Source organism: Suillus paluster (genome assembly GCF_016628075.1).
Source record: "Suillus paluster strain FC165 chromosome Unknown EDB91scaffold_17, whole genome shotgun sequence".
In the NCBI taxonomy this organism is placed as follows: Eukaryota; Fungi; Basidiomycota; class Agaricomycetes; order Boletales; family Suillaceae; genus Suillus; species Suillus paluster.
In genome coordinates, this window is record NW_024537577.1 from 163,078 (window position 1) to 190,296 (window position 27,219).

The 27,219-nt window shown below is 47.0% G+C and overlaps 10 protein-coding genes across 10 annotated transcripts; 4 read left to right on the forward strand and 6 right to left on the reverse strand.

The window, feature by feature from the left end:
- The first annotated feature begins 790 nt into the window (after positions 1 to 790).
- EDB91DRAFT_1346063 (uncharacterized protein) lies at positions 791 to 2,827 on the forward strand. Its single transcript, XM_041325872.1, has 15 exons — positions 791 to 845; positions 900 to 965; positions 1,031 to 1,063; positions 1,114 to 1,133; positions 1,186 to 1,200; positions 1,257 to 1,295; positions 1,352 to 1,380; positions 1,446 to 1,459; positions 1,511 to 1,546; positions 1,713 to 1,772; positions 1,831 to 1,965; positions 2,025 to 2,253; positions 2,311 to 2,365; positions 2,417 to 2,687; positions 2,752 to 2,827. The coding sequence occupies exons 3-14, from the start codon at positions 1,051 to 1,053 to the stop codon at positions 2,618 to 2,620; spliced, it is 849 nt and encodes a 282-aa protein (XP_041178684.1). The 5' UTR covers positions 791 to 845; positions 900 to 965; positions 1,031 to 1,050; the 3' UTR covers positions 2,621 to 2,687; positions 2,752 to 2,827.
- Positions 2,828 to 2,832: 5 nt separating this feature from the next.
- EDB91DRAFT_206857 (uncharacterized protein) lies at positions 2,833 to 3,809 on the reverse strand. Its single transcript, XM_041326431.1, has one exon. It carries the CDS (start codon positions 3,667 to 3,669, stop codon positions 3,058 to 3,060), a length of 612 nt encoding a protein of 203 aa, XP_041178685.1. The 5' UTR covers positions 3,670 to 3,809; the 3' UTR covers positions 2,833 to 3,057.
- A 1,220-nt stretch (positions 3,810 to 5,029) lies between these two features.
- On the forward strand, positions 5,030 to 6,919 carry EDB91DRAFT_1273467 (uncharacterized protein; the record flags this gene model as incomplete). The annotated part of the gene is made up of 14 exons (XM_041324613.1): positions 5,030 to 5,102; positions 5,168 to 5,200; positions 5,251 to 5,270; positions 5,323 to 5,337; positions 5,394 to 5,432; positions 5,489 to 5,517; positions 5,583 to 5,619; positions 5,648 to 5,679; positions 5,738 to 5,793; positions 5,851 to 5,910; positions 5,969 to 6,103; positions 6,162 to 6,390; positions 6,448 to 6,502; positions 6,556 to 6,919. The coding sequence occupies 14 exons, from the start codon at positions 5,030 to 5,032 to the stop codon at positions 6,757 to 6,759; spliced, it is 1,017 nt and encodes a 338-aa protein (XP_041178686.1). The 3' UTR covers positions 6,760 to 6,919.
- A 1,042-nt stretch (positions 6,920 to 7,961) lies between these two features.
- Positions 7,962 to 8,354, forward strand: EDB91DRAFT_1246883 (uncharacterized protein; the record flags this gene model as incomplete). Its single annotated transcript, XM_041322724.1, has 3 exons — positions 7,962 to 7,990; positions 8,043 to 8,074; positions 8,194 to 8,354. 3 exons carry the CDS (start codon positions 7,962 to 7,964, stop codon positions 8,352 to 8,354), a joined length of 222 nt encoding a protein of 73 aa, XP_041178687.1.
- Positions 8,355 to 8,906: 552 nt separating this feature from the next.
- Positions 8,907 to 10,435, reverse strand: EDB91DRAFT_206963 (uncharacterized protein). Its single transcript, XM_041326432.1, has 2 exons — positions 9,706 to 10,435; positions 8,907 to 9,656 (listed from the first exon to the last, which is right to left on the reverse strand). Exons 1-2 carry the CDS (start codon positions 10,393 to 10,395, stop codon positions 9,015 to 9,017), a joined length of 1,332 nt encoding a protein of 443 aa, XP_041178688.1. The 5' UTR covers positions 10,396 to 10,435; the 3' UTR covers positions 8,907 to 9,014.
- A 2,125-nt stretch (positions 10,436 to 12,560) lies between these two features.
- On the reverse strand, positions 12,561 to 13,439 carry EDB91DRAFT_1124159 (uncharacterized protein). Its single transcript, XM_041318348.1, has 5 exons — positions 13,163 to 13,439; positions 12,794 to 13,109; positions 12,720 to 12,739; positions 12,655 to 12,669; positions 12,561 to 12,598 (listed from the first exon to the last, which is right to left on the reverse strand). Exons 2-5 carry the CDS (start codon positions 12,963 to 12,965, stop codon positions 12,578 to 12,580), a joined length of 228 nt encoding a protein of 75 aa, XP_041178689.1. The 5' UTR covers positions 12,966 to 13,109; positions 13,163 to 13,439; the 3' UTR covers positions 12,561 to 12,577.
- A 1,345-nt stretch (positions 13,440 to 14,784) lies between these two features.
- Positions 14,785 to 17,662, reverse strand: EDB91DRAFT_1124164 (uncharacterized protein). The gene is made up of 18 exons (XM_041318349.1): positions 17,412 to 17,662; positions 17,276 to 17,356; positions 17,160 to 17,219; positions 17,074 to 17,111; positions 16,880 to 17,021; positions 16,758 to 16,828; positions 16,653 to 16,707; positions 16,493 to 16,604; positions 16,400 to 16,442; positions 16,122 to 16,336; positions 16,023 to 16,070; positions 15,919 to 15,967; positions 15,765 to 15,861; positions 15,651 to 15,716; positions 15,474 to 15,595; positions 15,346 to 15,423; positions 15,223 to 15,292; positions 14,785 to 15,171 (listed from the first exon to the last, which is right to left on the reverse strand). Exons 1-18 carry the CDS (start codon positions 17,569 to 17,571, stop codon positions 14,930 to 14,932), a joined length of 1,749 nt encoding a protein of 582 aa, XP_041178690.1. The 5' UTR covers positions 17,572 to 17,662; the 3' UTR covers positions 14,785 to 14,929.
- Positions 17,663 to 18,335: 673 nt separating this feature from the next.
- EDB91DRAFT_1273473 (ubiquitin-related domain-containing protein) lies at positions 18,336 to 18,887 on the reverse strand (the record flags this gene model as incomplete). Its single annotated transcript, XM_041324614.1, has 2 exons — positions 18,336 to 18,771; positions 18,829 to 18,887. The coding sequence occupies 2 exons, from the start codon at positions 18,885 to 18,887 to the stop codon at positions 18,336 to 18,338; spliced, it is 495 nt and encodes a 164-aa protein (XP_041178691.1).
- A 2,055-nt stretch (positions 18,888 to 20,942) lies between these two features.
- EDB91DRAFT_1246888 (uncharacterized protein) lies at positions 20,943 to 22,931 on the reverse strand (the record flags this gene model as incomplete). Its single annotated transcript, XM_041322725.1, has 3 exons — positions 20,943 to 22,312; positions 22,377 to 22,471; positions 22,591 to 22,931. The coding sequence occupies 3 exons, from the start codon at positions 22,929 to 22,931 to the stop codon at positions 20,943 to 20,945; spliced, it is 1,806 nt and encodes a 601-aa protein (XP_041178692.1).
- A 3,823-nt stretch (positions 22,932 to 26,754) lies between these two features.
- Positions 26,755 to 26,940, forward strand: EDB91DRAFT_1026314 (uncharacterized protein; the record flags this gene model as incomplete). Its single annotated transcript, XM_041312641.1, has 1 exon — positions 26,755 to 26,940. A coding segment is annotated over one exon (186 nt), but the record flags the coding sequence as incomplete, so codon positions are not given.
- Between the last annotated feature and the right edge of the window lie 279 nt (positions 26,941 to 27,219).

A 27,219-nucleotide genomic window follows, 5' to 3' on the forward strand; every position in this document is an offset into this window, starting at 1 on the left:
GCAGTACCCGATAGCCTGCTGATATAGTCTCACGGTTGAAGGGACTTGTTTTCTCTAAGTATAGATATTCAGGATTTATTGAGCTATATACTGGCAGTGTATGTGATTGATAGATTCCGAGCTAATTAGGTTGGTGCTCCCCCCTGGGAATACCAAGCTAATTAGTTAAGTAATAGGTGAGGTCCAGGTGAGGTCCAGGTGCTAAAGCTCGCGGTTCGTCTCATTGACACACGGTCTCATTCAAGGCTCACTTGAACAATGCTGTCCTTGTTAGTCTCCTCTAGCCAGACCAATCGAAGGAGGACAGTCGTTCCTTTGTATTCCTTACCGACGCCACTTTGGAACTAGCAAATCCTCTCCCAGAGGCAATCGTGAATGCGCGGAGGACGCGCAGTAGCTTCATGCTGCTATGCATCAGATGAAGGAGGAGGCGGCGCAGAGGGTATTTTTGGGCGGTATTGTGCCAGTGAAGGCGCGGCTTATCTTCCAATTATCATGGTGAGCCATGACAACATTTCGACGATCAATATTTTTATGAAATGATTTCAGAAAGCCCTGCACTAGGCGCGATGCATTTTCTTTGCTCCACAGTGCCCTCTCATTTGTGTTCTCGATCTAGGAATGGGCGTCGAACTTATATTCCAACTACGGATGACGTACACGTCGTCGCATAAAGGCCACGGTACAAATCAAGCATAGTGCTGGATTGACTTCCTCTTTCTACCTGACTTCATGCGAAATTACTTACTTCTGTCAATCAAGACAGGAACGGATATCAACCCTATGATGTTCGTTTCGCTGATAAAGCGCTGGATGGTACCTGGTATATGTAGCACGAACAAACGGTACGTCCACAAGTTCACCGCTCCCTCACCCATCCCCTAACAGTATGACCCTAGTAGTCTCAAATGATCCCAGTTGGTGGCCGTTCATCAATGGGGCTCTTATTGCCAGCTATTTTTCAGGTTCGTGGAGAGCTAGTCAATGATGACGGTGACGTCTAGATCTAACATTGGTTGCGGTGTCGCAGTTGCTGCCTCTGCTGCGGTGATGTACGATTGGGGTGAGCAATATTATATGCAAAGACATGTGATATCCTTATGGTAATTCCAGCGCTGACGTTCGCACAAGAGGTAAGTTGAGACCATTATCAGAGCAGCCGTCTCGCTAAGAATTGCTTTATAGGTCGAGCTGGTCTGGGTGAGCATTGTCCCACATTGGAAGAACGACGAGAAAATACAATTAATTCGTCGCAGAGGCAACGCTGGTCCCTGATGACCATTCTGTATCTCAGTGTATGTGGCCTGCGATTTTAATGTGGTTGGCAAGTCGTGACTTGAAAATATCCTAGGTGCGCTATCTGGGAATAATGTATGCTGTGTATGTTTGGAAGTCCAAAGTCTAAGCAATTGGTGTTGTCCTAATGAACCATCTCTAACAATCAGCCTAATCATTTTAGGTGTGTCTCCCGACATTCACCGTGATTATTTCTTCTGACCTATGCATACAGCTGGCATTCCAACAATCCCAGAGACAGAGACAGTGAGTATTCCGCACTGATGCCTGCTATTCCCGTCCAATCAACTGTGCTCCAATCTAGGGGTGAGTGGGATTCTTGACCAGTTCATTGGGTCAATAAAATAACTACCACAGCTGTAAGTTCTTTTCGAGTGCGTGATCCTCAGAGGCTGATCACACATTGGATTTCTGAGGCCTTATTATGTACCTCGCATCTGATTGGACGAGTATGGTCGTAGAGGTATTACTGGGCGGTGAGCTACGCACCTGCAATGCTTTAGTGATTCTGACTTGACTAAAACACCATGCAAGTGATCATTATCACTAGGTTACATGCCATGTATCAGCGATCGAGAATGGTGCTGATACTTGTCGTTGTCATCTTCCTGTCTGTCAACATTACCTGTGTAGTGATCGCCGCAATAGGAATGAGGCATACCTTAGTGGGTAAGCTTTTACTTATGGATGAGCGAGCTGGGCGCATGAGGCTCACTGGCAAACACCAGAGGAGCTTATTCTCTCCGGCACCTACCAGTGCATTACTGACTTCGAGGGAGATGCAATTCTGCATTCCATGACTTGGATACTCGGCACCGTATGGGAGGTCCTCGCACTGTGTCTCGCAGTCTGGATTGCCCTAAAACACTTCCGTGAACTACGTCGACAGTCAGCAGGAGGTATTATGGGGGACCTTTTCACGGTGTTAATGAAAACCCACGTAGTTTACTTTGCAAGGTGAGCTCACAATGTGAGTGTAGTCCTGTTTCTCTGCTGAAAGTCCGCACATGCCAGCTTTGTTGCTGTTTCTTTCTTCCAGCTCAGTTTGTTATTCCCAACGATCTCAGCGGTATGTCAGTCTTTCACCTCTGCATGCGACCACGATTCATCATTTCTATAGAACCCTTATTCCACGAAAGCTCATATTTATACTGGGATTTCTCAAGTTTTCATGTTCGTGCAGATGTTTGTGCTGGGACCACGTCTGATCCTTGGCGTTCGAGAATATCACGCTAATATCGTGGTTGACTTTGACGCAGCAACTGCCATGACTTCAATTGTTTTCCAGTCGCGCGTGCATGTGTCAACTAGCAGCATTGTATGACACAAGAGATGCTCAATGTGATTGGGCATTATGCAGGGAGTGGGAGAACCTTGTGCGTTTCGTCGTGGTATTTATCAAGTGATTTAGTGTTCCGGAGGGTACTTATTTTAGCTATGTTCCAACGCTTATAGAGTTGAAAGAACAATGTCTGCACAATCCAATCACTTGTTGTATCACCACTGTCGCTGCTGCCCACCCACAAGTGGCTTGCACAAAGTGGCAAGTTGAAACCATGCGGCACGCCTTGCAACTTCGCTGGAATACAGTTATTCTTTGTTTTCCCTGCGACGGGATATGTATCCCCAACACGCAGATTTATTAGCCTGCTAGGTATTGTTACATAGGACACAGATCAGATTCGTATGCTTGACCACGGTTAAGTTAAGTTACACTTGCTCGGTAACACGAAATAAATGGTCTAGCGCTACCGGGAGATATCAGAAGAGACTATACCTGTACATATCTGAATCCCCCACCACATATCGCAAGATCCTAACGGTATCCAAAACCGCCCTCACCAACTCGTTCCATACCCGTCTCGCGATAGAATCACCACGCGCTTGCAACAATCTCCTCCGTACCTGGTCTGCAGGCGTTTCAATGCGCCGTTGCCGCTGCCTCTGGATGATCAAAGACAGAAGAGGAATTATGAAGAAAAAAATGATTAAGGTAACTATCCTGTTAGCTGTGAAATATCTTCTGAAATAAGATCGAATGAGTGCAAAGTACGTTGAGGGCTGCGCAGTGGCGAAACTATCGTCGACTGATAGAACGCGGGAGATGCGAGAGTTGCGAACACGGCTTGTGCTTGTGCTTCCCCTAAGTGTGCTTTGGTCGTGGCGGTGGCGCGGGTATTTGGTTACGGTGACGTCTGAAACTGCAGATGTGGAAGATCCGGATTGTTGGCGGGTGATTTTTGGACTGGGGGATGCTGAGACTGCGGTGCGGGTGGATGTAGTAGAGAGAGATAAGGAGGAAGAGGAAGAGGATGGAGAACGAGGTGGGGGTATTGTTGGAAGGGGAAGGGAAGGAGTCTCGGGTTTTGGCATCTCTTGCCTTGTAATCTCTTGCGCTCGAGCATGTTGAGCCTCAAGCGCCAAATGTAGTCCCTGGAATCATCGCGTTCAGTAAGACCTAGTGATTATTAAAACAAGCTCATACGTCTTTTATCAGATGACAGTTCATCCTCATAAGACAGAAATTTTCTAACGTACTCCCACTTACCCGATACGTGCAAACAGTAGAGTTCTAGGGCTTTGTTGTATGAATCCCCTGTGGAAGGGACAAAGTCGTATTGACCGTGCTTTGACAATCAGTCCTCTGCTATCGCGCGACCGATATCTGGTCAATCTATCTTGAGGGTGGATGCGACGAGTGTGATGAGGACTTGGTGCGAAAGGAACGCGAAGCTAGGTTTTCGAAGAGGGGATCGAGGAGTAAACAATATTGTGAGAGACCGGGCATGCAAAACGGAGAAAAATAATTGGAGAGACAAGGATAGAGATTCTCGGAGTGGTTGTGGAGGTCTGGAGATGAAGAGAAAATGGTACCGGTGGTTTCGAGAGTGACACGGAGGATGAGAGGCGGATTGGTGAGATGAAGGGAGGAACGTACGGCTAGACGTGATTATTCTTCGTATTCGCCTTCCCATTTGCTGCTCACGGACTTTTTCATTGCGATAATTAATGGTGCAGTTGGAGCAGGAGCGTCGTAAAATTCTGTCCTTGATCCTGGTACACGAATGTTGGGGTAATACCAATAGATAATTGCCTCAGACGTGGTGAACGATCATTTTCAAAGTAAGGTAATAATTGGGTCACGTGGTTAATGAAATTTAATATGACACTCTTGTAGTCTGGTCAACCAAGGCAGCGCCGAATGTTCTTGGGCGATAGTGAAGGCGCGGCTTATCTTCCAGTTATGAGCGATGACGTTGAACGTTCCCATGATCAATTGATTAATGAAATCATTGAAGTGAGTTCATATAATCACAAAGTCGAGTTTCCTGTTCGGTCATGAATCGCTGCACTAAGTGTTTGTTCCACAGTGCCCTCTCGTTTCTATTCTCAATCTAAGAATGGGCGTCGAATATCCATCAGATATCGATTAAAAATGATCAACCAGGATGTATCTGTCTGTGCATGTATTGATGGTATCGTCGTTGCATAAACGCCACGATACGAATCGAGGCTCGAGCGTAGCGCTGGATAAAAACACCAAGAGCCTCAGGGAGGTCCTAGAATGTCTGGTTCGAGACTAGACTTTATGCGCGATTACTCACTTCTGTCAATCAATGAACCATTCCTATAATGCTCCTTTCGCCGATAAAACACAGGTTGGTGGTATATATAGCATGAACGAATAATACGTCCACAAAGTTCACCGCTCCCTCACCCATTCCCTAACAGTATGACCCTAGTCTCAAATGATCCCAGTTGGTGGCCGCTCATCAATGGGACTCTTATTTCCAGCTATTTCATAGGTTCGTGGAGAGATAGTCAATGATGATGGTGATGTCTAGATCTAACATTGGTTGCGGTGTCGCAGTTGCTGCCTCTGCTGCGGTGATGTACGATTGGGGTAGGCAACATTATATGCAGAGACAGGTGATATCCTTATGGTAATTCCAGCGCTGACGTTCGCACAAGAGGTAAGTTGAGACCATTATCAGAGCAGCCGTCTCGCTAAGAATTGCTTTATAGGTCGAACTGGTCTGGGTGAGCCTTGTCCCACATCAGAAGAACGACGAGAAAATACAATTAATTCGTCGCAGAGGCAACGCTGGTCCCTGATGACCATTCTGTATCTCTGTGTATGTGGCCTGTGATTTTAATGTGGTTGGCAAGTCGTGACTTGATAATATCCTAGGGGCGCTATCTTGGAATAATATATGCTGTGTATGTTTGGAAGTCCAAAGTCCAAGCAATTGATGTTGTCCTAATGAACCATCTCTAACAATCAGCGTCATCATGTTAGGTGTGTCTCCCGAGATTCGCCGTGTTTGTTTCTTCTGACCTGTGCACACAGCCGGCGTTCCAACAATCCCAGAGACAGAGACAGTGAGTATTCCGCACTGATGCCTGCTATTCCCGTCCAATCAACTGCACTCTCATCTAGGGGTGAGCGAGGTTCGTCGCCAGCTCATTGGGGTCAATATAATGACCACCACAGCTGTAAGTTCTTCTTGAGTGCGTGACCCTCAGAGGCTAACCACACGCTTGATTTCTCAGGCTTTATCACGTACCTCATATCTGATTGGATGGGTGTGGTCGTAGAGGTATCACTTGGCGGTGAGCTACTCACCTGCAATATCTTAGTGATTCTGACTTGACTAAAACACCATGCAAGTGATCATGATCACTCGGTTACATGCTATGTATCAGCGATCGAGAAAGGTGCTGATACTTGTCGTTGTCATCTTCCTGTCTGTCAACATTACCTGTGGAGTGATCGTCGCAATAACAATGAGGTATACCTCAGTGGGTAAGCTTTCACTTTTGGATGAGCGAATTGGGTGCATGATGCTCATTGGAAAACACAGAGGAGCTCATTCTCTCCGGCACCTACCAGTGTATTATTCACTTCGAGGGAAATGCAATTCTGCATTCCATGCCATGGATACTCGGCACCGTATGGGAGGTCCTCGCACTGTGTCTCGCAGTCTGTATTGCCCTAAAACACTTCCGTGAACTACGTCGACAGTCATCAGGAGGTATTATGGGGGACCTTTTCACGGTGTTAATGAAAACCCACGTAGTTTACTTTGCAAGGTGAGCTCACAATGTGAGTGTAGTCCTGTTTCTCTGCTGAAGGTCCGCACATGCCAGCTTTGTTGCTGTTTCTTGCTTCCAGCTCAGTTTGTTATTCCCAACGATCTCAGCGGTATGTCAGTCTGTCACCGACCTCTGCATGCGGCTACGTCTCATGATTTATAGAACCCCTATTCACTGGAAGCTCAGATTTATACTGGGGTTTCTCAAGTTTTCATGTTCGTGCAGATGTTCGTGTTGGGACCGCGTCTGATCCTTGGCGTTCGAGAATATCACGCTAAGATTGTGGCTGACTCTGATGCAGCCACCGCCATGACTTCAATTGTTTTCCAGCAACGTGTCCATGTATCAACTAGCAGTAGTGTGTAACACGGGAGATGCTTGATGTGATTGACACTCGTCTGGTATTCTGCTGGGAGCGGGAGAACATTTTTATGTCCCAAATTTCGTTGCGTCATTAATTAAGCTATTTAGTGTTCCGGAGGCTACTCATTTGATGTTCTGACGCTCACATATAGTTGAAGATAGATTTGTTTGCATGATCCAATCATTTGCTGTACCCCACTATTACTAGCTGCCCGGCACCCACTGGCAAGCATAGAACGTCTTGCAACTTCGCTGGAAGACAGTCATTCCTTATTTTCTCTACAACAGGATATGTATCCCTTTACATGCTAAGCGTTGTTACATCGCGCCCGGACCAGGTTCGCGGCTTGACCGCGCCGGTCACCCAACGACAGCCACCGTGTCACTATTTCACTCTAGTTCGTAGGTACCTCCATTCCACATCCATTTTCCATTTTTTTTCGGGAGGCAAGAGTCTGATAGAACCAAAGAAGACACGACGGACAAGTTCTCTCGAATCGCTGTTGAGCAATGGGTGAACGAAACAGTAGTAAGAATAGTCAGTCGTGATGAGTCCTTGATTCGATCATCAAGATATAACTTTTATGATACTCATTTCGGCTATAAAAGTGTTGGATGGTGGTATCATATCCAGCACGAACGCCATCGTCATACGTCCACAAAGTTCACCAATCCTTCGAATCCATCCTCGAATAGCATGACCATCGTCTCAAATGATCCCAGGAGCTGGCCGTCCATCAATGAGGATATCTTTTCCGGTTACTTTACAGGTTTGTGAGCCAGTAGTAGATGACGACGGTGATATCTTGATCTAAACTTAGCTACGTCCCGCAGTTGTCGCCTCTGCTGGGCTGATGTACGATTAGGGTGAGCAACATGGTTCTCAAAAACCGCTGATATCCTAAGTTACGGTGGCACTTCCATTCGGACAAGAGGTAAGTCGATGCCATCACCTCTCGCTAAGAATGTGTTTATATGTTGAGCTGGCTGGGTGAGCATTGTCCCATCAGAAGGACGACGTGAAAATACAAATTAATTCGTCAGAGGCAACGCTGGTCCCTGGTGACCCTTTTGTATCTCAGTGTATGTAGCTCGTGTGATTGACATATTCTGCTGACTTGAAAACATCCTAGGTTTGCTATCTTGGATTATCATATACTATGTATGTTTGGAAAGCTGAGCGATTGGTGTTGTGCTAATGAGCCATGTCTCACGATCAGCATCCTGATTCATTGTACGTCCCCTCACATCCACTGTGTCTGTGTCTTCTGACCAGCGGTACACAGTGGATGTCCCGACAATCTCGGCGACAGATACAGTGAGTATTCTGCACCGATCCCTGCATTCCTGTCTGAGTAACTGTACTCCCATGTAGAGGCGAGTCAGATTATTATGAATGAAAGACTCGAGTGTACGAGGGTCACTGACGAATACCAGAGGTGCTCATTCTCTCCAGCACTTATCAGTGCATCATCGCCTATGAGACAGACACCAAAACTCTGGATACCATCAGTTGGATATTCGACAGCGCATGGGAGGTCCTCGCACTGTGTCTCGCAGTCTGGATTGCCGTAAAACACTTCCGTGAACTACGTTGACAGTCAGCAGGAGGCATTATCAGGGACTGTTTCATAGTGTTAATGAAAATTCACGTAGTTTGCTTTGAGAGGTGAGCTCATAATGTGAATGTGGCTCCCTTTCTCTGCTGAAGGTCCGCACATGTTAGCTTTCTTGCCGTTTCTTGCTTCCGGCTCAGTTTGTTATTCCCAATGATCTCAGCGGTACGCTAATCTGTCACCGACCTCTGGATGCGACCCCGGTTCATCATTGCTATAGGACCCTTATTCCATGGACCTTCAGATATATACTGGGGCTTCTCAAATTTTCGCGTTTATGCGGTTGTTTGTGTTGGGCCCACGCCTGGTCCTTGGCGTGCGAGAATATCACGCTAAGCAGAGGGTCGACCGCGATGCAGCAGCAACCGGCATGACTTCAATTGCTTTCCGACAGCGCGTGCATGTGTTGACTAGCAGCAGTGTGTAGCACGAGAGATGCTCGATGTGAGGTATTCTGCACGGGAGAACTTTTGATTATGTCCCAAGTTTCATCGTGGTATTTATCAAGTTATTTGGTGTTCCGGAGGCTACCTATTTGATATTCTGATGCTTACAGCGGAAAACGCAAGATAATGACGATGTAGGTTAGATCGACTCCAAAAACGTAACTGTAAATGCACGAGTGCAACTCGATTCTAAATACTATACAAGTCCCCCACCACCCATCCTAACGGTATCTAAAACCGCCCTCGCCAACTCGTTCCATACTCGTCTCGCGATAGAATCACCACGCACTTGCAATAATCTCCTCCGTACCTGGTCTGCAGGCATTTCAATGCGCCGCCGCCGCCTCTGGATGATCAAAGACAGAAGAGGAATTATGAAGAAAAAAACGAATAACGTGGCTATTCTGTTAGCTGTGAAACATTGTCTGAAATAAGACCGAATGAGTGCGAAAGACGTTGGGGGCCGTGCGGTGGCGAGACTATTGTCGACTGATAGAACGCGGGAGATGCGAGAGTTGCGAACACGGCTCGTGCTTGAACTTCCTCTGGGTGTGCTTTGGTCGTGGCGGTGGCGCGGGTATTTGGTTACGGTGACGTCTGAAACTGCAGATGTGGAAGATGTGGATTGTTGGCGGGTGATTTTTGGACGGGTGGATGCTGGGACTGCGGTGCGGGTGGATGTGGTGGAGAGAGACGAGGAGGAAGAGGCGGGGGATGGAGAACGGGGTGGGGGTATTGCTGGAAGGGAAAGGGAAGAAAGAGTCTCGGGTTTTGGCGTCTCTCGCCTTGTACTCTCTTGCGCTTGAGCACGATGAGCCTCGAGCGCCAAATTTAGTTCCTAGCATTATCGCGTTCAGTACGACCTAGGAATTCGAAAATAAACTCACGCGTTTTGTATCATATGGCAGTTCGTTCTCGTATGATAGAAATTCTCTGACATACTCCCACTCGCTTAAACGCGGCAAGACGTGCAAGCAGTAGAGTTCCAGGACTTTGTGGTATGGTTCCCCTGTGGAAGGTACGAAGTCATATTGACCGCGTTTCGACAACCAGTCCTCTGTTATCTCGCGACCGATATCTGGGCAATCTATCTTGAGTGTGGATGCGACGAGTGTGATCAAGACTTGGTGCGGAAGGAACGCGGAGCTAGGTTTTCGAGGAAGGGATGAAGGAGTAAACAATGTGAGTGATCGAGCATACAAAGTCGATATAAACGACTGGGGGGACAATAGTAGGGTTTCTCGGAGTGGTTTTGGTAAAGTAGCGAGGTCTGGGGATGAAGAGAACACGGTAGTCTCGAGGGTAATGCGGAGGATATCCCACTTTCTCCGATGTGCATCTAGGGGGTCAGGCGAGGGCTCTAGAGGAGGTTGTAGGAGTGCGAATGCAGAATTCAACAAGGTGAATGTGACTGTGATGTCTCGGTGGAGGAAAGCTCTTGCCGCACGGTTATACAGTGATTGTAGTGTTGCCTCCGTGTTCAGCGACACTTTGCTCGACATTTTCAGAGGCGGTATGCCCGCTGTCGAGGCTGTCGTCTTCGCCGTAGTCGTCGTTGTCGATGTAGCGGTTGGCATTGGTCTGCCTGAAACTGAAACTCGTAGAAGTACTTGTCCTTGAAGCTAGAATACTTACACCTGATTATTGCATGGCCTTGGCCGGTCCGTGCCGAGCACGTGACCGACAGCTCGGCAATTGCCTTTTCTATAAGTTAACCGGTAAACTATATTTTCACGCTTAACAACCAACTGGAAGTTGTAAAACGTCTCCCAGGCGCCATGTTGAATGGGCCACACTGTATAGGCGGTCCATGGGCACTTCGCATGCTTACATATGGTGAGTCTCTTTCATACTTCCAATTGGACCCTCACTTGCTTTAGAATCTCTCGTATCTCGTACCACAATCGCCTCGACAACGCATCCACCACCCTCGACCCAACAACACCCTCCCACTACAAATTTTCCTGGGTGATGCCATGTATATCGAGATGACATGATTGAAGAGACACAGCCAAGCCATGGAGCCCTATGACTCCAACATTCCAAACCCTCATTATACTTCATTGTCGATCCAGCGGAATCACTGCAATTTCTTGTTATGACTTCGGGGATATCACAGCTCAGATCTGCAATACTAGCTAGAGACCCTGGACGGGCAGGTGTACCTGCAGACCCAGCAGGAGGACTGGCTGCATATTCAGAGCCGGCGAGAGTCGTAGCCATCTCGGGCGGGTCAGGTCGTCTACCCAATGTAGCCAGCCTCGTCCGCTCAGGGTCTCGCCCCATCTCAGTCTGCAGCCAGTCTCGCCTGTTCTGGATCTGCTCCGACTCCTTCGCTCCCCAGGGTTGCAGGTGATCCACTCTAGCTGTTTCCAGGTCTGCAGCCAGTCTCGCCCGTTCGGAATCTCCGCGCGGCGAGACCGGCTGTGGATCGCGAGCGGGAGAGACCGGCTTCAGTCGGACCCAGAATGTATTCTATTTTCTCACGTTCCAGCAGATGTTACACTTCGAAGTCATTGGCCGGGTAGAAATGAAGATATCGCTTTTATCCCCTCCATCCCTCCAATTTCAAAGAAGGAATATCTTGGGATGAATGGTATGTGTGGGTTCTACAAGGCCCGTTTGAAGCTGACCTTCATTAGGGATGACTGCTTCGATACTATATAGGTTCAATATCCGCAGTCTCTGATCAAATGTTGTCGCTGAATGTGTCTTAGTCTCTCTCTCTTCTCGCGTGAGCGCTGGCAGGTGGTATCATTGCCCGAAGCTTGGGGCCGCTTCGGTTTGAGCCGCCCCGCTGTATACTGCGATTCTAGGCTGTGTCTTTGGCGCACAAGATGTATCTCGTTATTAAATGTATTATATATCTGGTTTCATTGCCTTACCCCCCAATTTTGAATTATGAAAAGTCCTTCTACATAGTCTTGATCGTCACAAACATACCTTGCATTCCTCGTGCATCACGTTATAAATTCTGAGGCAGCAAATGGGTGGGCACACTGGCGTTGAAATTGTCTTCAACTGAGTGGACTAAAAGACACTACAGAGAAAGAACGCTCTTGTGCTGTGCAGTGTGTCAGTAAGGAGTGTGGGTATCGTATCCCGAGTCGAATGTAAGAGACTGGGAAAGAAGAAAAACGAGTGTATCGTCCATATAGTTACTAAATATAAAGTACGTTCAAAGTAATGAACGTGAGTGAGAAAGAAAAGATATATATATATACCATGGTTGGCGCATTGACCTGCAACACACGGAAATTCGAACGGAAAAAACTCCCGCTCCCTGCAGAGTACTACACACTGCGGCTAGTGGACACATGCACGCGCTCCTGGAAAGCAAATGAAGTCATGCTGGTTGCTGCATCGGAGTTGGCCACGAGCTTAGTGTGATATTCCCGAATACCAAGGATCAATCGTGGTCCCAGCACAAATATCTGGGCGAGGAAGAAAAAAAACCAATATCAATCTGAGTTTCCAGGGAGTGCGTGTCCTATAGCATTGATGAACAATAGGTAAAAGTCAACGACAGATCGACATACCGCTGGGATCGTTGGAGACAAATAACTGATATTGAAGTAAAAAAAGAACTTCAGCGGAAAATGAGTGAGAGACGGCTGATTAGCACAACGCAAATTTATTAGCCTTCCAAAAATACACAGCAGTTAATATTCCACTATAGCGCACCTAGAATATTTTCAAGTTAGTACAACTGACTAACCACGCTTATAATAGAGCTACATACGCTGAGATAGTGAATGGTTATAAGTGACCAGCGTTGTTCTGTTGCAAATTGTTTGTATGTTGACATTGTTCTTCTGATGTGGGACTCTGCTCACCCAGACCAGTTCCACCTATAAACCATACTTAGCGAGATGGCTGCTCGGTAATGGCATCAACCTACCTCTTGTCCGAATGACAGCGCTGTATGTAACATGAGGATGTCAGCAGTTCTTTAATTAATGCTACCCTGCTCACCCCAATCATACACCACCCCAGCAGAGGCAGCAACTACGAGACCGCAGCCAAGGTTAGATCGGAACACTATTGTCATTATCCGGCTAGCTCTCCACGAACCTACGAAATAGCTAGCAATGCAACTCGCGTTAACGAATGACCACCAGCTGAAATCATTTGAGACTAGGGTCATACCGTTAGAGGATGGGTGTGACGAATTCGGTAAACGACTGGCAATGGCGTACACACTACATATAGGCACTACCTCTCAGTGCGTGTATCACTAAAAATGAGCGTCGCTGTGATGCCGAAGGTAGAACGTACACATACGTCCACGCTGCGGGCCCTTGATTGAATATCAAATTGAACACCACTAGCTAAAGTACTTACTGTTCGCGATTTCGGCAACTGCCAATGGATTTCAGTGCCAGAGTGACCATTAAGTACTTAAGTACCTCGGCTCCCAAATCTTAGGGAAGAACAAGGTAACGTCGTGCATCACAACATACTTGATCGCCGAGAGACCTCGAAAACTTCATCGATGGCATCGGCTACGATTGGATAATTATCAGTGTGTTGCAGCACCTGGTCCTCTTACTTGCGGAAGCTAGGAATAGCGGCGGTGGAAACCTCTTGACTTCGCACTACAACGGTCGTTCCAACGAAGTCATTGTTTCGGCGTACTCGTACCTGCTCCCGTGACATTTCCCACGACATCTGAATTGGTTGATCCGCACTCACTGCTGCCTAAGGTTTCTTTTACATGCACCTTATGGCTTCTGCTACAATCATCCGTACTTTGTTTTTTTTTTGTTTCGGACTAGTATCAAAGTCTCTTTCTCCTCGTTTCTCAAATCTGACAGTGTAAAAGTATTAAACCTTATAAGCAGTAGTATGCCCGCCAGTGCACATGCACAGGCTGGTAGTAGAGTAGCCTATAGAATAGCATCATGAAACATGCATGATACACAACTAAATGGGATCATTTGAGACTACGGTCATGGGTGTGAGATCATGGGAGTGAGGAAGTGGCGAACTTGGTGGATGACTGACGATATCCCACCATTTAGTGCTTTTATACTCGAAATGAGCATCATAGGGACGACATACGTTCCTCCAGCGACGGGCCGAGGTGAGTGTTTTTGTTGCGAAAATGCAAAGCGGCCGCACGCACGGATCGTTTGAATGTCGCTGAAGGTCGAAGTACTATTCGTGATCTCAGCAAGTGGCCCTTGATGCCATTGTCTAACCTTTCAGACCACTGATAAAGCCTACCGTCTCAATAAGCGTCGGTAGTCTCTCCGGAGCACGTTGGTCTAGGCCCATGAAGCACTCAGGGGCACACGACAAAGTCGCATTCTATCAGCATGGACCCAAAAAGTCAGGCGTGAAAATAGGGGTAGTCTCCCGCAACTAGACCTAGTCGTTCCTTCTTTAATAATGGGGGAGGTGCAAACGGAGCAAACAAATAACTCACCTGTCCAATCTGGACTCCTCCTGCTCATTCATCTGGTTATAATTTCACAAGGATGCCAAACAAAATATGGTGAGGGCAATGCGACTCTGATGAAAACCGGTACAAAACGTACTAGGTACAAAATCAAACGTATGCATCGTGTGGTATCGATTTGCACAGCCGCCTCTATACCTGTGTAACCGCATGAACGCTGCTTTGTGCAAAGATATGAAGAGAAGAAATTTCAGCAAAGTAGTGAAACAACAACTGAGCAGCGTGATTCCAGGGGCGTACGAAAAACCAAAAAGATAGCAACCATAGGAATGCGCCCAGTGCATCCCGTTACGCCGTCCAAGTCGCAACATGAAACTGAAAGAGAATTTTTCAATGCTCCCACGAGCCGGAACGCTAGCGCCCAATAAATAGCCGCCTTCATCGATGCGGGTGGGACGCTTGCGGATGTAATAATGCCCGCAACCCATTGACGCAGGGAAACAAAGTTGCCGAATAAACCAACTTGGAGCATGTTGGTAGACAGAGGTGGGAATTGAGAGCGAGCACGACCATCCATGTTCCATAAGTATATTACTGTACAACATATCGATAAAATAAACGTTGAAACCTGACAAAAGACCTTCTCTGCTTGAGAACTCCGAACAGCTATCCATAGTACATACAACTCTGTAGCATTTCGAGCGCTTCTAATACATACAATGTTCGTGAACGGAGGTCGTGACTTCGGCGGACTCTTCAGACTGCGATTCGAGATGTGTTTGCGAAGGAGAACTGAGGCTCTCCACTACTCCACGGCCTTCCTGAAGTCCAGGGTATAGCGGTGGCGACATTCTGGCTAAAGTCATGGCAACTTCACCACTCCGTTCCATGATACCCCGACGGACTTTGACGTTGTCAAACCAGGTAGCGGTTTCTTCAAGAGTGCGACCTGGAAAAAATAGTCCATGAGAGCTCGACAAAGAAAATAAACGGCATTTACCTCTCGTCTCGACAATATACACTATCACGAATAATAGTTCGAAGGTGAGCAATCCACAGTAAAAGATGTACTGTAGGGGAAAAAATTCTAGATTGATGACAAGAACGAGATCTGACGACTCACGTATTTCCACCCCATGGTATTCAGCGCCCATGGATTGACTAGCGAGTTAAAGGCATTAGTTGAATAGACGAAGAAGCTCTGTGCATGCAGTTAGAACAGTATTCAGAGACACGACAAAAGCAACCTACCATGATCGCAAGCCCCTTGGCACGAATGTTATATGGCAGAATCTCGAGCGTGTACAGCACGAGCATCGACGTATAAGCGAAGTCGTAGAAAAAATAGTATATAAAAATGAGCGGCACGGTAGCTGTACGAGCTTGATAATCAGTTGCGTCAGCGTATATGCAAGGTTTCGAACATGCCTCTCGCGGCTGCCACATGCCCGCCCTGGCTGAAAAGCGCAGTCGTAACTGTCCACATGGAGAAGGCTGACCAGATGGTAAACCTTCGAATCAGCATCACAGAATAGTACTGACCGATCAGCATGCCAATGTTTGAAATCAAGAAAAGTTTCCTTCTCCCCAACTTGTCCGCCAGCATCGTACCCAATAGCGCACTAGCTAAATTGAAAATCTGGACGTACGAAATACATTAATTTGGGGTTCTTCTTCTGAGAAACCATGGATGAACCTGCAGACTGCCGTTAATAGCTGCTTTCGTTCTGGTCGTGGTTATCCCGCTGTTGAAAGTATCAGGTTATGTGCCGTTCTGACGTTCTGGAAAACAAAACGTACACCCCATTCAGGACTGTGTTGATGTAATATGAGACTAAACCATTGCCGCTGAAACGACCATCAGTCCCCGCGAATGAAGCAGAATGAAGCTGATCAAACCTCCACTGCGAGAATATTGCAATCCATATAATGGTAAACATGCGCTGTCTGTTCCCTGGAGTTGAGAAGCACCTCAGGTAGGATTTACCGGAGGCGAGCTCTCGTTCGACATTCAAGGCATGTCGGATTTGGGCCATCTCAAACACTACTAAAGGGTCGCGTTCGTCTCCCCCGTTCGCATGGTAGCGAGCGAGGACACGCGCAGCTTGCGATTCCTGGGAAAAACAGAAAAACGTTCCAGGAATGAATTGATAGATAATTTCTTCATGAATGCTCACCAGGCCTTTAGCCATTAGAAATCGAGGACTCTCCGGGATGAACCTAAACACGATGAAAAGGCATTGAAGTAGGGCATGAACCAACAGTCCTACCATATTAGCACCATTTGAATGACAGGAATGACCGCTTGAAAAAATGTAGGGATCCTCCATGACCATGGCGACATCCCTGCATCATCATAAGCGCCCAGGCAGATCCAAGCCGCTTCCGTACATGTAAGAAGCCAAACTTGTGGTACTGGATGTCACATACAGATGATGCTGCCAGAATACCACATCGAATTGTACAGAGAGGTCATTTTTCCGCGCTTAACTGAGATTAAAGGCGATGAATGAACGACAGGGTGATTGGACGCACATGCGTTGGATAGCTAAGTTCGCTAATGAGTAAGGGAGCGGCATTGACGGTGAAAGCTATCCCGAAGCCACCTGAGGAAAAGGAGATGAGCATATGGATGATCCCTTGAATGTGCATCTTACTCAGCGCACGACCACCAAGGAAAACTTGCATAGTCGTGGCTGATGCTTGCGTGAGAACACCAGCTAGTATGATGATCGCCCCGATGAACATAGTCGCTCGTCTTCCTAGTAGGTCGGACGCATAAGGAGAAAATGGAGTCCCCTAGGGGCCAACCTGAGCTTGGTAGTAATTCGAACCCACTGCTACAACCTACACTGAGGATGCCAATGCCAGAGGCGGAATTTACGAGTCCTAACGACCGTGAATATAATTGTTATGGCAGAGCGAGCAACTGCGTACCCAAGTTCATGCCCTGAGGAGTATCAAAGTATGCTTGCCATCCGGGCAAGATCTGCAGACCTAAGATAACGTGAGTCAACCATCCACGATCACGATAGCAAATGTCCACGACTGACCGTTTATCATCGAAGAATCAAGGCCATTAAGCGTTGATGATAAAAGTGGTAATATCAAACAGATATTTAAAATCAGGATGCCTGAGCGCCGACATCGTGAAGCACATTATTTCTTTCGATTTAACGAAGCTCGTACCACGATTATTCCACCACCGTGGCTCTCGATGAATCAAGTCTGCGATCGTGCGTTGCGGGACTGTCATCAAAGTGAAGACGTTGAGTTGATGTGCAAGGGGACGGGAATATAGTTGAATGACGAGTCGCGGGGCATTTATAAGGGGCATCGCACTTGGCATGGGCGCTTTTGAAAAGATTAAACGTAGTCTGGGTCATATTAGGTGAAGTAGGGATGAAATTATATGTTGTTTGGTACATGGTTGGCAGAGGTGCAACGTGGCGAGCACACCAATCAATCAAAGATGCGCTGGAACTTCCACGAGGTACGTCACAATACCTTTATTCGACCCAAATTTCCCTGGGCCCAATTTTAACTGTGCGCACTGTGGTCGTTGGTCGACCAATTAGCCTCGATTATATATCCTGGTTGCATAAGGTTGCATACAACTGAAGTACAGTGCCGCATATTTACCAGTTACTGGAAAGTATTATTCAAGTGGTTGAAGTCAAGTTGAAGTTTGTTGTAAGTTCCTGCCAAGTGTTCAACGTTTTAACGTTGAACCAGAACGTTCACTGAGCGTTCCTGACCCGACAGACATTAATGTGGAAATTGAGCCTCCGGAATCCGGAATCGGAACTTAGAGAGTCTGACAAAGCTGAATATTAGTGGTACTCAAAATAAATTTTGAAATTCTTGAAAGCTCGCTAAACTGCGTTCAACTCCCTTCAACTCCCCGCTAAAAGTTTGAATGAACGCGCGCAAGTCCGAGAGAAATATGCTCGGCACACATCGGCATGTAGTCGGACTTTAAAACGACACTTGTGATTTTCAAAGCGTGCTATGTACATAGGGGAAAGTGGTAGAGTAGCGGTTCAACATACTTGTATTTCAAATGAAAGCATTAATAAAAATTGTAAAAAAACAAGGCCCACGGGAATGAAATCAGCTGTAGGTAGGGAGCGTGGGAGGGTCCAAAATAAGTGCCGAGGGGAGGAGGGGGGGATGCTGAGCAGCTGGGGGGGGGAGGAAAAGTGTTGGGAGGAAGATCTGCATGCCTCCACGGAGACGCAAGATCAAGTGAAGGGTGGACTCCTTCTGGATGTTGTAGTCGCTGAGAGTACGGCCATCTTCGAGCTGCTTTCCAGCGAAGGTAAGACGCTGCTGGTCAGTTGGGATGCCCTCCTTGTCCTGGATCTTCACCTTCATGTTGTCGATGGTGTCCGATGACTCCATCTCCAACGTGAGGGTCTTAACGAAGACGTGCGTGCCTCCGTGGAGACAGATAAGGAGGTGGAAGGTAGATAATCCATTTGCCGGTAAAGACGAGGCGCCGCTGGTCAGGTGGGATGCGTGTGGGATCTGGATTAGAATAGATTTCCTGTAAGATAAGGGTGAATGTTAGCTGCAACTTGCAAGAGACGCAAAAATTACTTACCTCGGGTGGATGACACCCGGAAATTTGATGATATCCTTCTCGGCGCTGTGGATGAGCATTGAGGTTTGAGGGTGAGGTCGACAACGACAACGACAATGACAACAACAACAACAACAACAACAACAACAACAACAACAACAACAACAACAACAACAACAACAACAACAACAACAACAACAACAACAACAACAACAACAACAGTGTGCTCAGTTGCAAGATGAAGCCTCGGAACTTTCCGAAATTTTAAACTCCATTGAAAACTGTGTCACATATGCACCAAACAGATAGGAGTTTTGATCCCACACCCACTGTAGCCCCCACCATGCCTCGTCCATCCACACGTAAAGACCTCCTGGATATTGTGGATCAGGCCGCACTTTCTTCGGCCAAGTTACAATACCAGGATATCCTAGAGGACTGGTCAGACTTTGAGAGTGATTCCAGCTCCGAGGACTCACTTTCTACTACTCCTTCAGACGATGATGTTTCAATCAGTCTGTCTTTTAGCTCTCCTTCCCCCATGTCCCCCACCTCCCCTATCACAGCGATTTCAGATTCTTCTGATACCAGTTCTGTATCTTCCGATGACGTTGCTTTGCCTTTCAACAGGCTCCAAGACACCATTGATGCTCTTTGTGACGAGGTTATGAGGGCTCGTGTACTCCACAAGCCAGACGAGCCTCCTCCACGAGCATCTCAACTTCACATGCTGGTTCATCATGAGGAACACCGCCCTCACTTGTTTCGGCAGAAATTTCGTGTCAACCCAGAGATCTTCGATGACATCCTCGATTGTATATCTAATCACCTTATCTTCAAGAACCAGTCCAACAATCCTCAGCTCCCTGTCTCCATCCAGCTCACCATCTTTCTGAATCGGGCAGGCCACTATGGCAATTCCATTTCACTCGAGGATGTTGCTCAATGGGCAGGCGTGAGTGTCGGGTCTGTAGTTAATTGCACTAATCGTGTGATGATTGCAGTGCTTGATGCCCATGATAAGTTTATCTGCTTCCCAGCAGGTAATTCTGAGGATGCTGACCTGGCTCGCAAATTTGCCGAGTCACGTACTTGTCCAGAGTGGAAAGGTGGCTTTCTAGCCATTGATGGTTCGACTGTGAATCTGTTCACAAAACCTGGTTATTATGGTGAGACATTTTATGATAGGAAGTCCAATTATTCCCTTGGCTGTCATGTAACATTTTTGTTCTTCATCTTCATGTGCAAAAATTAATTTAATTCTAGGCAGTCATCCTGCCCCATAACCTCCTGATTGTTGATTACTCTCTTGGTCATCCCGGGAGTGTCCATGATGCATTCGCTTTTCGATCCACTTTCCTCTATGACGAGCACACCGATCTTCTGCCTAATGGTCATTGGGTTTGGGCAGACAGTGCTTATCCATTGGAACCATGGTGTATCGCCCCTTTCAAGAAGCCTCGCAATGGACGGCTGACAAGGGACCAGAAGACATTCAATTATCACCTCTCTAAGGTATGTTTTTTTTTTAAGTGGTTTTTGATTGATTCTCATTTATGTAGATTCGTGTTCGTGTTGAACACATGTTTGCTGTTTTGAAGGGACGGTTCCAGTCCCTTCGAGAGCTACGGTTCAGAATTCAGGCTGAGAAAGACATCGAGTTTTCTGTGCAGTGGATCAAGTGTTGCATCATCCTGCACAACATGATCATTCGCTTCGAAATCAAGCGTTGCAAGGAGGACGGAACATACGAGAGTTCTCTAAAGTGGGCTCGTACGGAGGGGGAAGATTTCATGGATCAAGAGATTGAGGGTCCAGATGGTGAAGAAGTAGTTGGTGACAGGACATATGATGGCACTCCTGGTCAAGCTGCTCGTGCAAAGTTGATGGATGAGCTCTTTAACAGTCCTCACTCAGATGCACACCATAGGGAAGGATGATTAATGCTTTTTTGAACATGTAATACTAACAAAACACTTGTACAACAAATGTATATAGCTATGTACTCAATTACAAAAGGTAGCAACAAAACTGAAAACACATATGTCCAGTGGAAACAACAACAGCAAATAAGACGACGAGATGGCGAGATGATGACGAGAATGAGATGGCAACGAGACGACGACGACGAGAGCTCACTCAACTCCATCTGATGCTGGGCCCTTGCTCGCCTGCATCATTTGCTGAAACTGGATCTTGAGTCGAAGAGTCTCCGCCTCCTTGTCAAGCACCAATGAATGTGCTTCGTAGACTCGGATGTCAGTCTCGCGAAGGCGGATCTCGCTATCCTTCGACTCCTGCAGATGCTGATGGCTGATGGTAGCCTGGAAGGTCTCGTGCTTGCGGGTGGCGTGAAGCCACTCATACTTCTTGATGTCGCGGCTGTGTTCAGTCTTCGCCTTGAGCTTCACGAGGAAGCGTTGGTGTTTGTGATCGTGGCGTGACATCGCGTCGGATTGCATAGACGCTATCTCATCCTTCACCTCGTTAACCTGCTGCATCACATCTGACTTTGCTTTCTTCTTCTTCGAGCCGCCGGCGCTGTTTGGAAGTGAAGTCTGGGGGGTCGAGGACATCAGGTAGTCCGACGATGAGCTAGTATTGTGTGTCATGGACGAAGGCGCTGACATGCTGAAAGAGATCTCCAATGGCAGCCTGCGATGTCTACCGTGGCTTGGTGGCTTCTTCGGGCCAAATGCCGAGCGGCTGTTGTAGACAGACGATGGGGATGCTGCTGGCACGTTGAAAGGTTCGGGAGCGTCGGGAGGGGGAGACAGCGACGAAGGAAGTTGTCGCTTCTTCCCAGTGACTTTGGAAGAGCTATCGGCCCTCTCGTCACCTTCGAGGTGATGTAAGGTGTCTCCGAGGGGGGCATCCAATGGGCCACTGGTGCCTTGAAAGTCCATGTCCATGTCGTCATCTGATGCCGGAAGGCCAGGAAGATGAATTTGAGGGGACCGAGTGTAGGGGGCAGCAGAGGGTAAGGAGGCAGCGGAGGGCAAAGGGACAGCGGAGGGCAAGGGGACAGTGGAGGGCAAGGGGACAGCGGAGGGCAAGGGGGTAGCGGAGGGCAAGGGGGCAGCATAGGGGGCAGCAGAGGGCAAGGGGGCAGCGTAAGGTAATGTGGGAGCAGGAGCAGGTTGTTGCAGCGTTGGATCGATGGAAGGATCACCACGTGAACCCCCAGCATAAGGCATTGCTGGCGGATAGTAGTGCTGGCTGTAATGCGAGGGCGGAGTGCTGGAAGGATGGGTATCATGCGGGGGATATACATGAGGAGGTGGCTGAGGGTTGGAGGTGCGAGACCATTGAGGGGCGGCGTTAAACTGCATGGGGGGACCAGCACTGGCATCAACCTGCATGGGGGGACCAGCCCCAGCACGTGGTCGAACCAGGGAATATAACGCGCCGGCGTGATCAACACCAGGTCTTGATGAGTGGGTTTTCGTGGCCATGGACGGATTGGCATGCCAAATGGCATCCAGTTCTGTGTACCATGGGAGCTCTCAAAGTGCTGCATCTACAGAATACATCAGCCAAGGACTGAAAAATCAGGACTGAGGACTCACCCAATAGGTTTTTCGTTTGCATGCCTTCATCAGGCATCACACCAGCGCCAGTGCTGTCAAAAGATGCCTTCAGCTTCTTGTATTTCCCCCTAAGACTACATAAATTTTAGTATTTTTATTAACAGAAGAAAAAATGGGAACGACTTATGTTCCGATGCAATTGCAGACTCCGTCATGAAATTTCTTTGTGTTGACGGCATACGCGTAACCGTACCTCGGGTGGTCGATGAAAATGAGTTTGGCCAGGGTACTGTATACCTGCCCCTTGTCTGAGCCCAAGGCACCATCATCGACGGCGGACATCACTTTCTTGCCGTCAGAGTAGAAAAGCACTCTGCAATCGGCAGGGTGCGTGGTGAGATGGTTGACGAGGATGTCAGTGAGAGCGCGGTTGCTCTGCCACTGGATAGTCAGGCAGGGTACATGCTGTTCTGGAGGGGGTTTGGCCGATCCGCGAGTGTTTGGACCTTCGTCGTCCATCGACCTCAAGCAGCGCACTAGAGGGTTAGCTTTCAACCATGCAGAACAGCGGACACATTGACGAGAAGGAGGCATGGTTGTTTGAAACTCCACCAGCAATGCCGGCCTGAGCTTCAATCACAGTCCCATCGGCTGAAATGTTGGAAGCTGCTTAGCCACGAGTTGAAAGCCTTAGTCAAAGTTTAGCAAGCTTTCAAACATTTCTAATTTTTATCTTGAGTACCACTATTGAATATGAATTCTTGTAAGCACCTCGGTCCTCCACACCCCTCAGGCAGACCACTGATAGAAGGAAGACAGTGCTACTAGTCGTTTCTTCTCTACCTTCACACATCATTTACTAACATCCTCAGCTCAACTATAGGCTTTCCCACTACAATACAACCGCAGAAAATACCATCTTGCCCGTCAGATTGGCCGAGATGAAGCTTATCATTGCTACGCTTATGCGTAATCATTTCCATCCAGTGAAGACTCGAGTCATGAATGTACTAGTACAACATGGACTGTGGCTGAAAAACAAGATTCGAATTGCGTCCAACTACTGTATGGTAACCCACGAAGCAATAAATCATCGAGCTTAGAACTTTCTGTGCTGTGCAAGGCTGCTGCATGGATTGCTCATGAATCATGTGTCATTCACATTCCATATTTCAAAATTGTTTGACTGCAGCCTGGTGTTCCACATAGATCCGGGGCACAACCCCTCACATTTCCTTTTCGGTCTTAAAATCACATTGGAGCACACATCCAGTTGCCGCATGCACATGGCATGACATCAAGTTCTACATTTCACACTTGGTCTTTCACGGGCTGGCCCTGGACGCAGGTGATGCGACCCTTTCAACCAGCAACACTGGATCGCTAGTAATAGTAGGTAGCTTTCTGATCATAACATGACCTTGCAGCAATCAGGAGACCTATGATGTGGTGTTACAGAACAGACAGCTCACTGTCTACTTCAAAGATGTTGGTTGGAGTTCCGCACTTGTGGTTTGCAGTTGGTCAAGTCAAACCACTCTAAGCTTGTCCCTCGCCTGCACGTGTCTCACCTAGCACCATCCCCCAGAGTGATCTGCCTTGTGCACTGATGTACCAATTGATTCTACCTCATCTTGACTCTACAGCAAATTCCAGTCGTCGTCATCAACAATGCTCCTCAAGACACCCACTAATTCCTCCTCATCTCGAAGCAGATTGTGGAACTGTCTAACCAAGTTTAGCACCACGTCTTTCGTAGTTCCATCGTACACTTCGAAATCAATGTTCATGCTGTTTTCAGACATCCAATAGATGAGAAAATCAATCACCTACTTGTCTGAGCCAGCCTTGCTCATGGTTTGGGGGCAAGTTGATGTACAAATTTGAACCCACCACTTGAGTTTCATCAGGATTAGGATGGATAGGTGCTTTCATGAAAGTGAGTCTGCTGATTATATGCAAGAGAAAATGATGCACACACTGGAGCAAGCTCCACCATCAAGAGGGGTGCTGGCATTGTCGGCAGTCCAAGTCCCCCTGCTGCCAGTGTCTCAATACAAACATTTCCTTGCTTCAAGCTATTTAACCACATCCTCCTCGGAATCAATTGGTTCCTAAAATTGTTCTAATGTAAAGGAACTACCAAAGGGGACTCTTAGGACTCACCTGCATGAAGTACAACGATAAAACAGCATGTGCGAAGTGACTGTCTATTTGGAACAATGTTTCCCTCAGCATCAAAATATTCATGCCGCCCTTCAGCTTGATCAGGACGTTGATATCGTGCTAAAGAAATGGGAGTCAGATCATGTCAGCCAGAATCAAAGATTGTATCATATCTGGGTCGGTCTCAGGCTTCCCAGCACTGACTATGCATAACCTCCAATATATGAATGAGAATGTCCAAGCTGTGAGAGATATTCTGATAGATGGTGAGCTGCTTGTATGTGATCTGGTGTGTATGTGAAGACGGAGATCTTCATTGGCATTGTGAGCAATTAATGGGTGGAAGTTTAGAGTGAAACATGCTAAGGAGGATCCAGCCCAAAATCAAATGGATAGGGGGAAATAACTAACAGTAACTTATAGACTGTAATGTATGAACAATAAGTTGTCACCCGTCAGTCAGACCTAGATGGATCATTGGTAACTGGTAGTTGCTTGATGTCAGCTCCATCAACACGAGTCTGGAAGCAAGGTCTTCATTCAACTAGAGATATGTCCCAACCACACCAAAGGACCTTCATTAAAGTACCTATCATAAACCCTGTCCAGAATTTCTCCCACACCACTGAGGTGCAGGACATGGGCAACAGCATCATGAACAACAATAAATTTGGGGTGTGGAAGCACCATTCTATGTTTGGAGTGATCCTGAAAGCAGACTTGCTGTAAATTCTCAAACCAACAAGGGACATGTCTGAGTCAATGCACATCATGTGTCCGAGACATCCTTTTGAGGGCATGAGTATATGGAAATTCCTAACAAAAACCCACACATACTGTGGCATGTAGACACCATGAAAATCGGTGAAATAAGATGTGCATAGTGTTTTAAAATCTGGTCCAGTCCAGTTTTTTTGGCCATTTTTGGCACAACTGGACCTGTGTTGAGCTCTGATAAATCAGGAGGAACTGAAGACAAATCGAAGAGGAAGTTAGCGATGTCAGAGTGAGACATAACAAGTGCAACCAAGCTGAACGATGAGGTGACGCAATGATGTCAGCCAAGGCTCGTCATTATTGGACTACTTTATTTCTATGACATCTGTTATTTAGCGTATCCATACTAACTATGTATAAAGCTACGAGTCTGGCATTTGGGCATCTCGGTTTCTAACAGATACTGAGATGTAAGCTGTTATATTTTCCCTTATTATACAAAGCGCTAACAAGACGTAGAATACATTCTCTTATCAGGTACTATAGCTGTGCTACGAGTTTCTAACAGATACTGAGATAATACATTCTCTTATCAGCTCTTACCCCGTTCCTGCTCACCTGTGATCACCACAACCTGGACCGGACCTAATTTTAATTGTAGTTCCACAAGACTGGACTGAACTCTCAAAAACTGGTTGCCTTCAGTTGCTGGACCACACTGCAGTAGGTTGCAACTGGTCTTTCAAAAACCAGTCCACTGGCAGGACTGGTTGTAACTGGTCTAGACTTTGTCATAGAGGAACATGTTCTACACATTGTTGTATTTTAATAATACTGTAAGACACTACCAACTAATCAATACTTTACATCTCCCCACTGCCTCAATCTTCTCTTTAACTTGACCATGAAGTCAACCCACATGTGACAACCCATGGAAAAAGTTGTTGCAATGACATCTGCCAAAGCCAAGCACTCACAGCCTCCAAAGACAAAGCAAGTGTCACCAAAAGGGAAGAATTGCAAATGGAAAGCTGTATCAAGCAATAGCGAATCAGAAACCAGCAAGAGTGAGGCTGAACCAAAACATACTTCGAAAAAGAAACCTCCAGGTCCTGCAAAATCTAAGTGTGCATGTCAAAACACTATTGACAAGGTTGTCCATGAGAGCAAGGCCAGTGAAGAAGTAATAGAAATTGAGCCTCTCATTGAGGATGCTGAAGACAAAGAGGTAATCATGACTTGTATCATTGACATCTGTGTATTGGATGTCAGCTCAACATCACTGGATAGCAGGACAGCGATGGCTTGCAGGAACAGCACCACACTACTCTACCCAATGTGCTGAAAACAAACAAACAAAGTACAGCTGATTTACTCACTGTGTTCTTAGATTGTTGTATGGTGAAGTTTTGCCAGACTAATGGAAATGTAGAAACATTGAAGGGGCACTGGTGCAATGCATGCAAGTCAGTATATCAGATTGAATACTAATATTGACAAGTACTTACATTGCACCTGTAGAGATGATACAGCTTTTGTTGCAAAGCATGGAAAACACAAGGCATTCCATGTCGGAAGTAATTCTTTGTGTCGGCAACACATCCAAAGCCACTATGAGGTATACAAGAGCAAATGCAAAGAACTGGGCCTGAAGGAAAATCACCATGCAATACCACGTGATATAGTGAAGTTGCAAGTGAATAGGAAGAAACAAGGGAAGGATGTCCAACAAAATCTAGGCCAGATGTTCCAGAAGTTGCAAAACAAAGAGTATTCAAGGGAGGATGTGCTGCGCACAGTTGCTGAATTTGTGGTCTGCAACGACCAGGTGAGTGATGATATTGATGATACATGAGATTGGGAAAATGCTGAAACAGTGTTGTTGTGCAGAGCCTTGTAGTGGCTGACAAACCCACATTTAGAAATTGTTTGGTGGCAATGTGGCCAAATGCTATACTGGCGGACATACTTTCAACTCATGATGTGTTGGCTTACACCC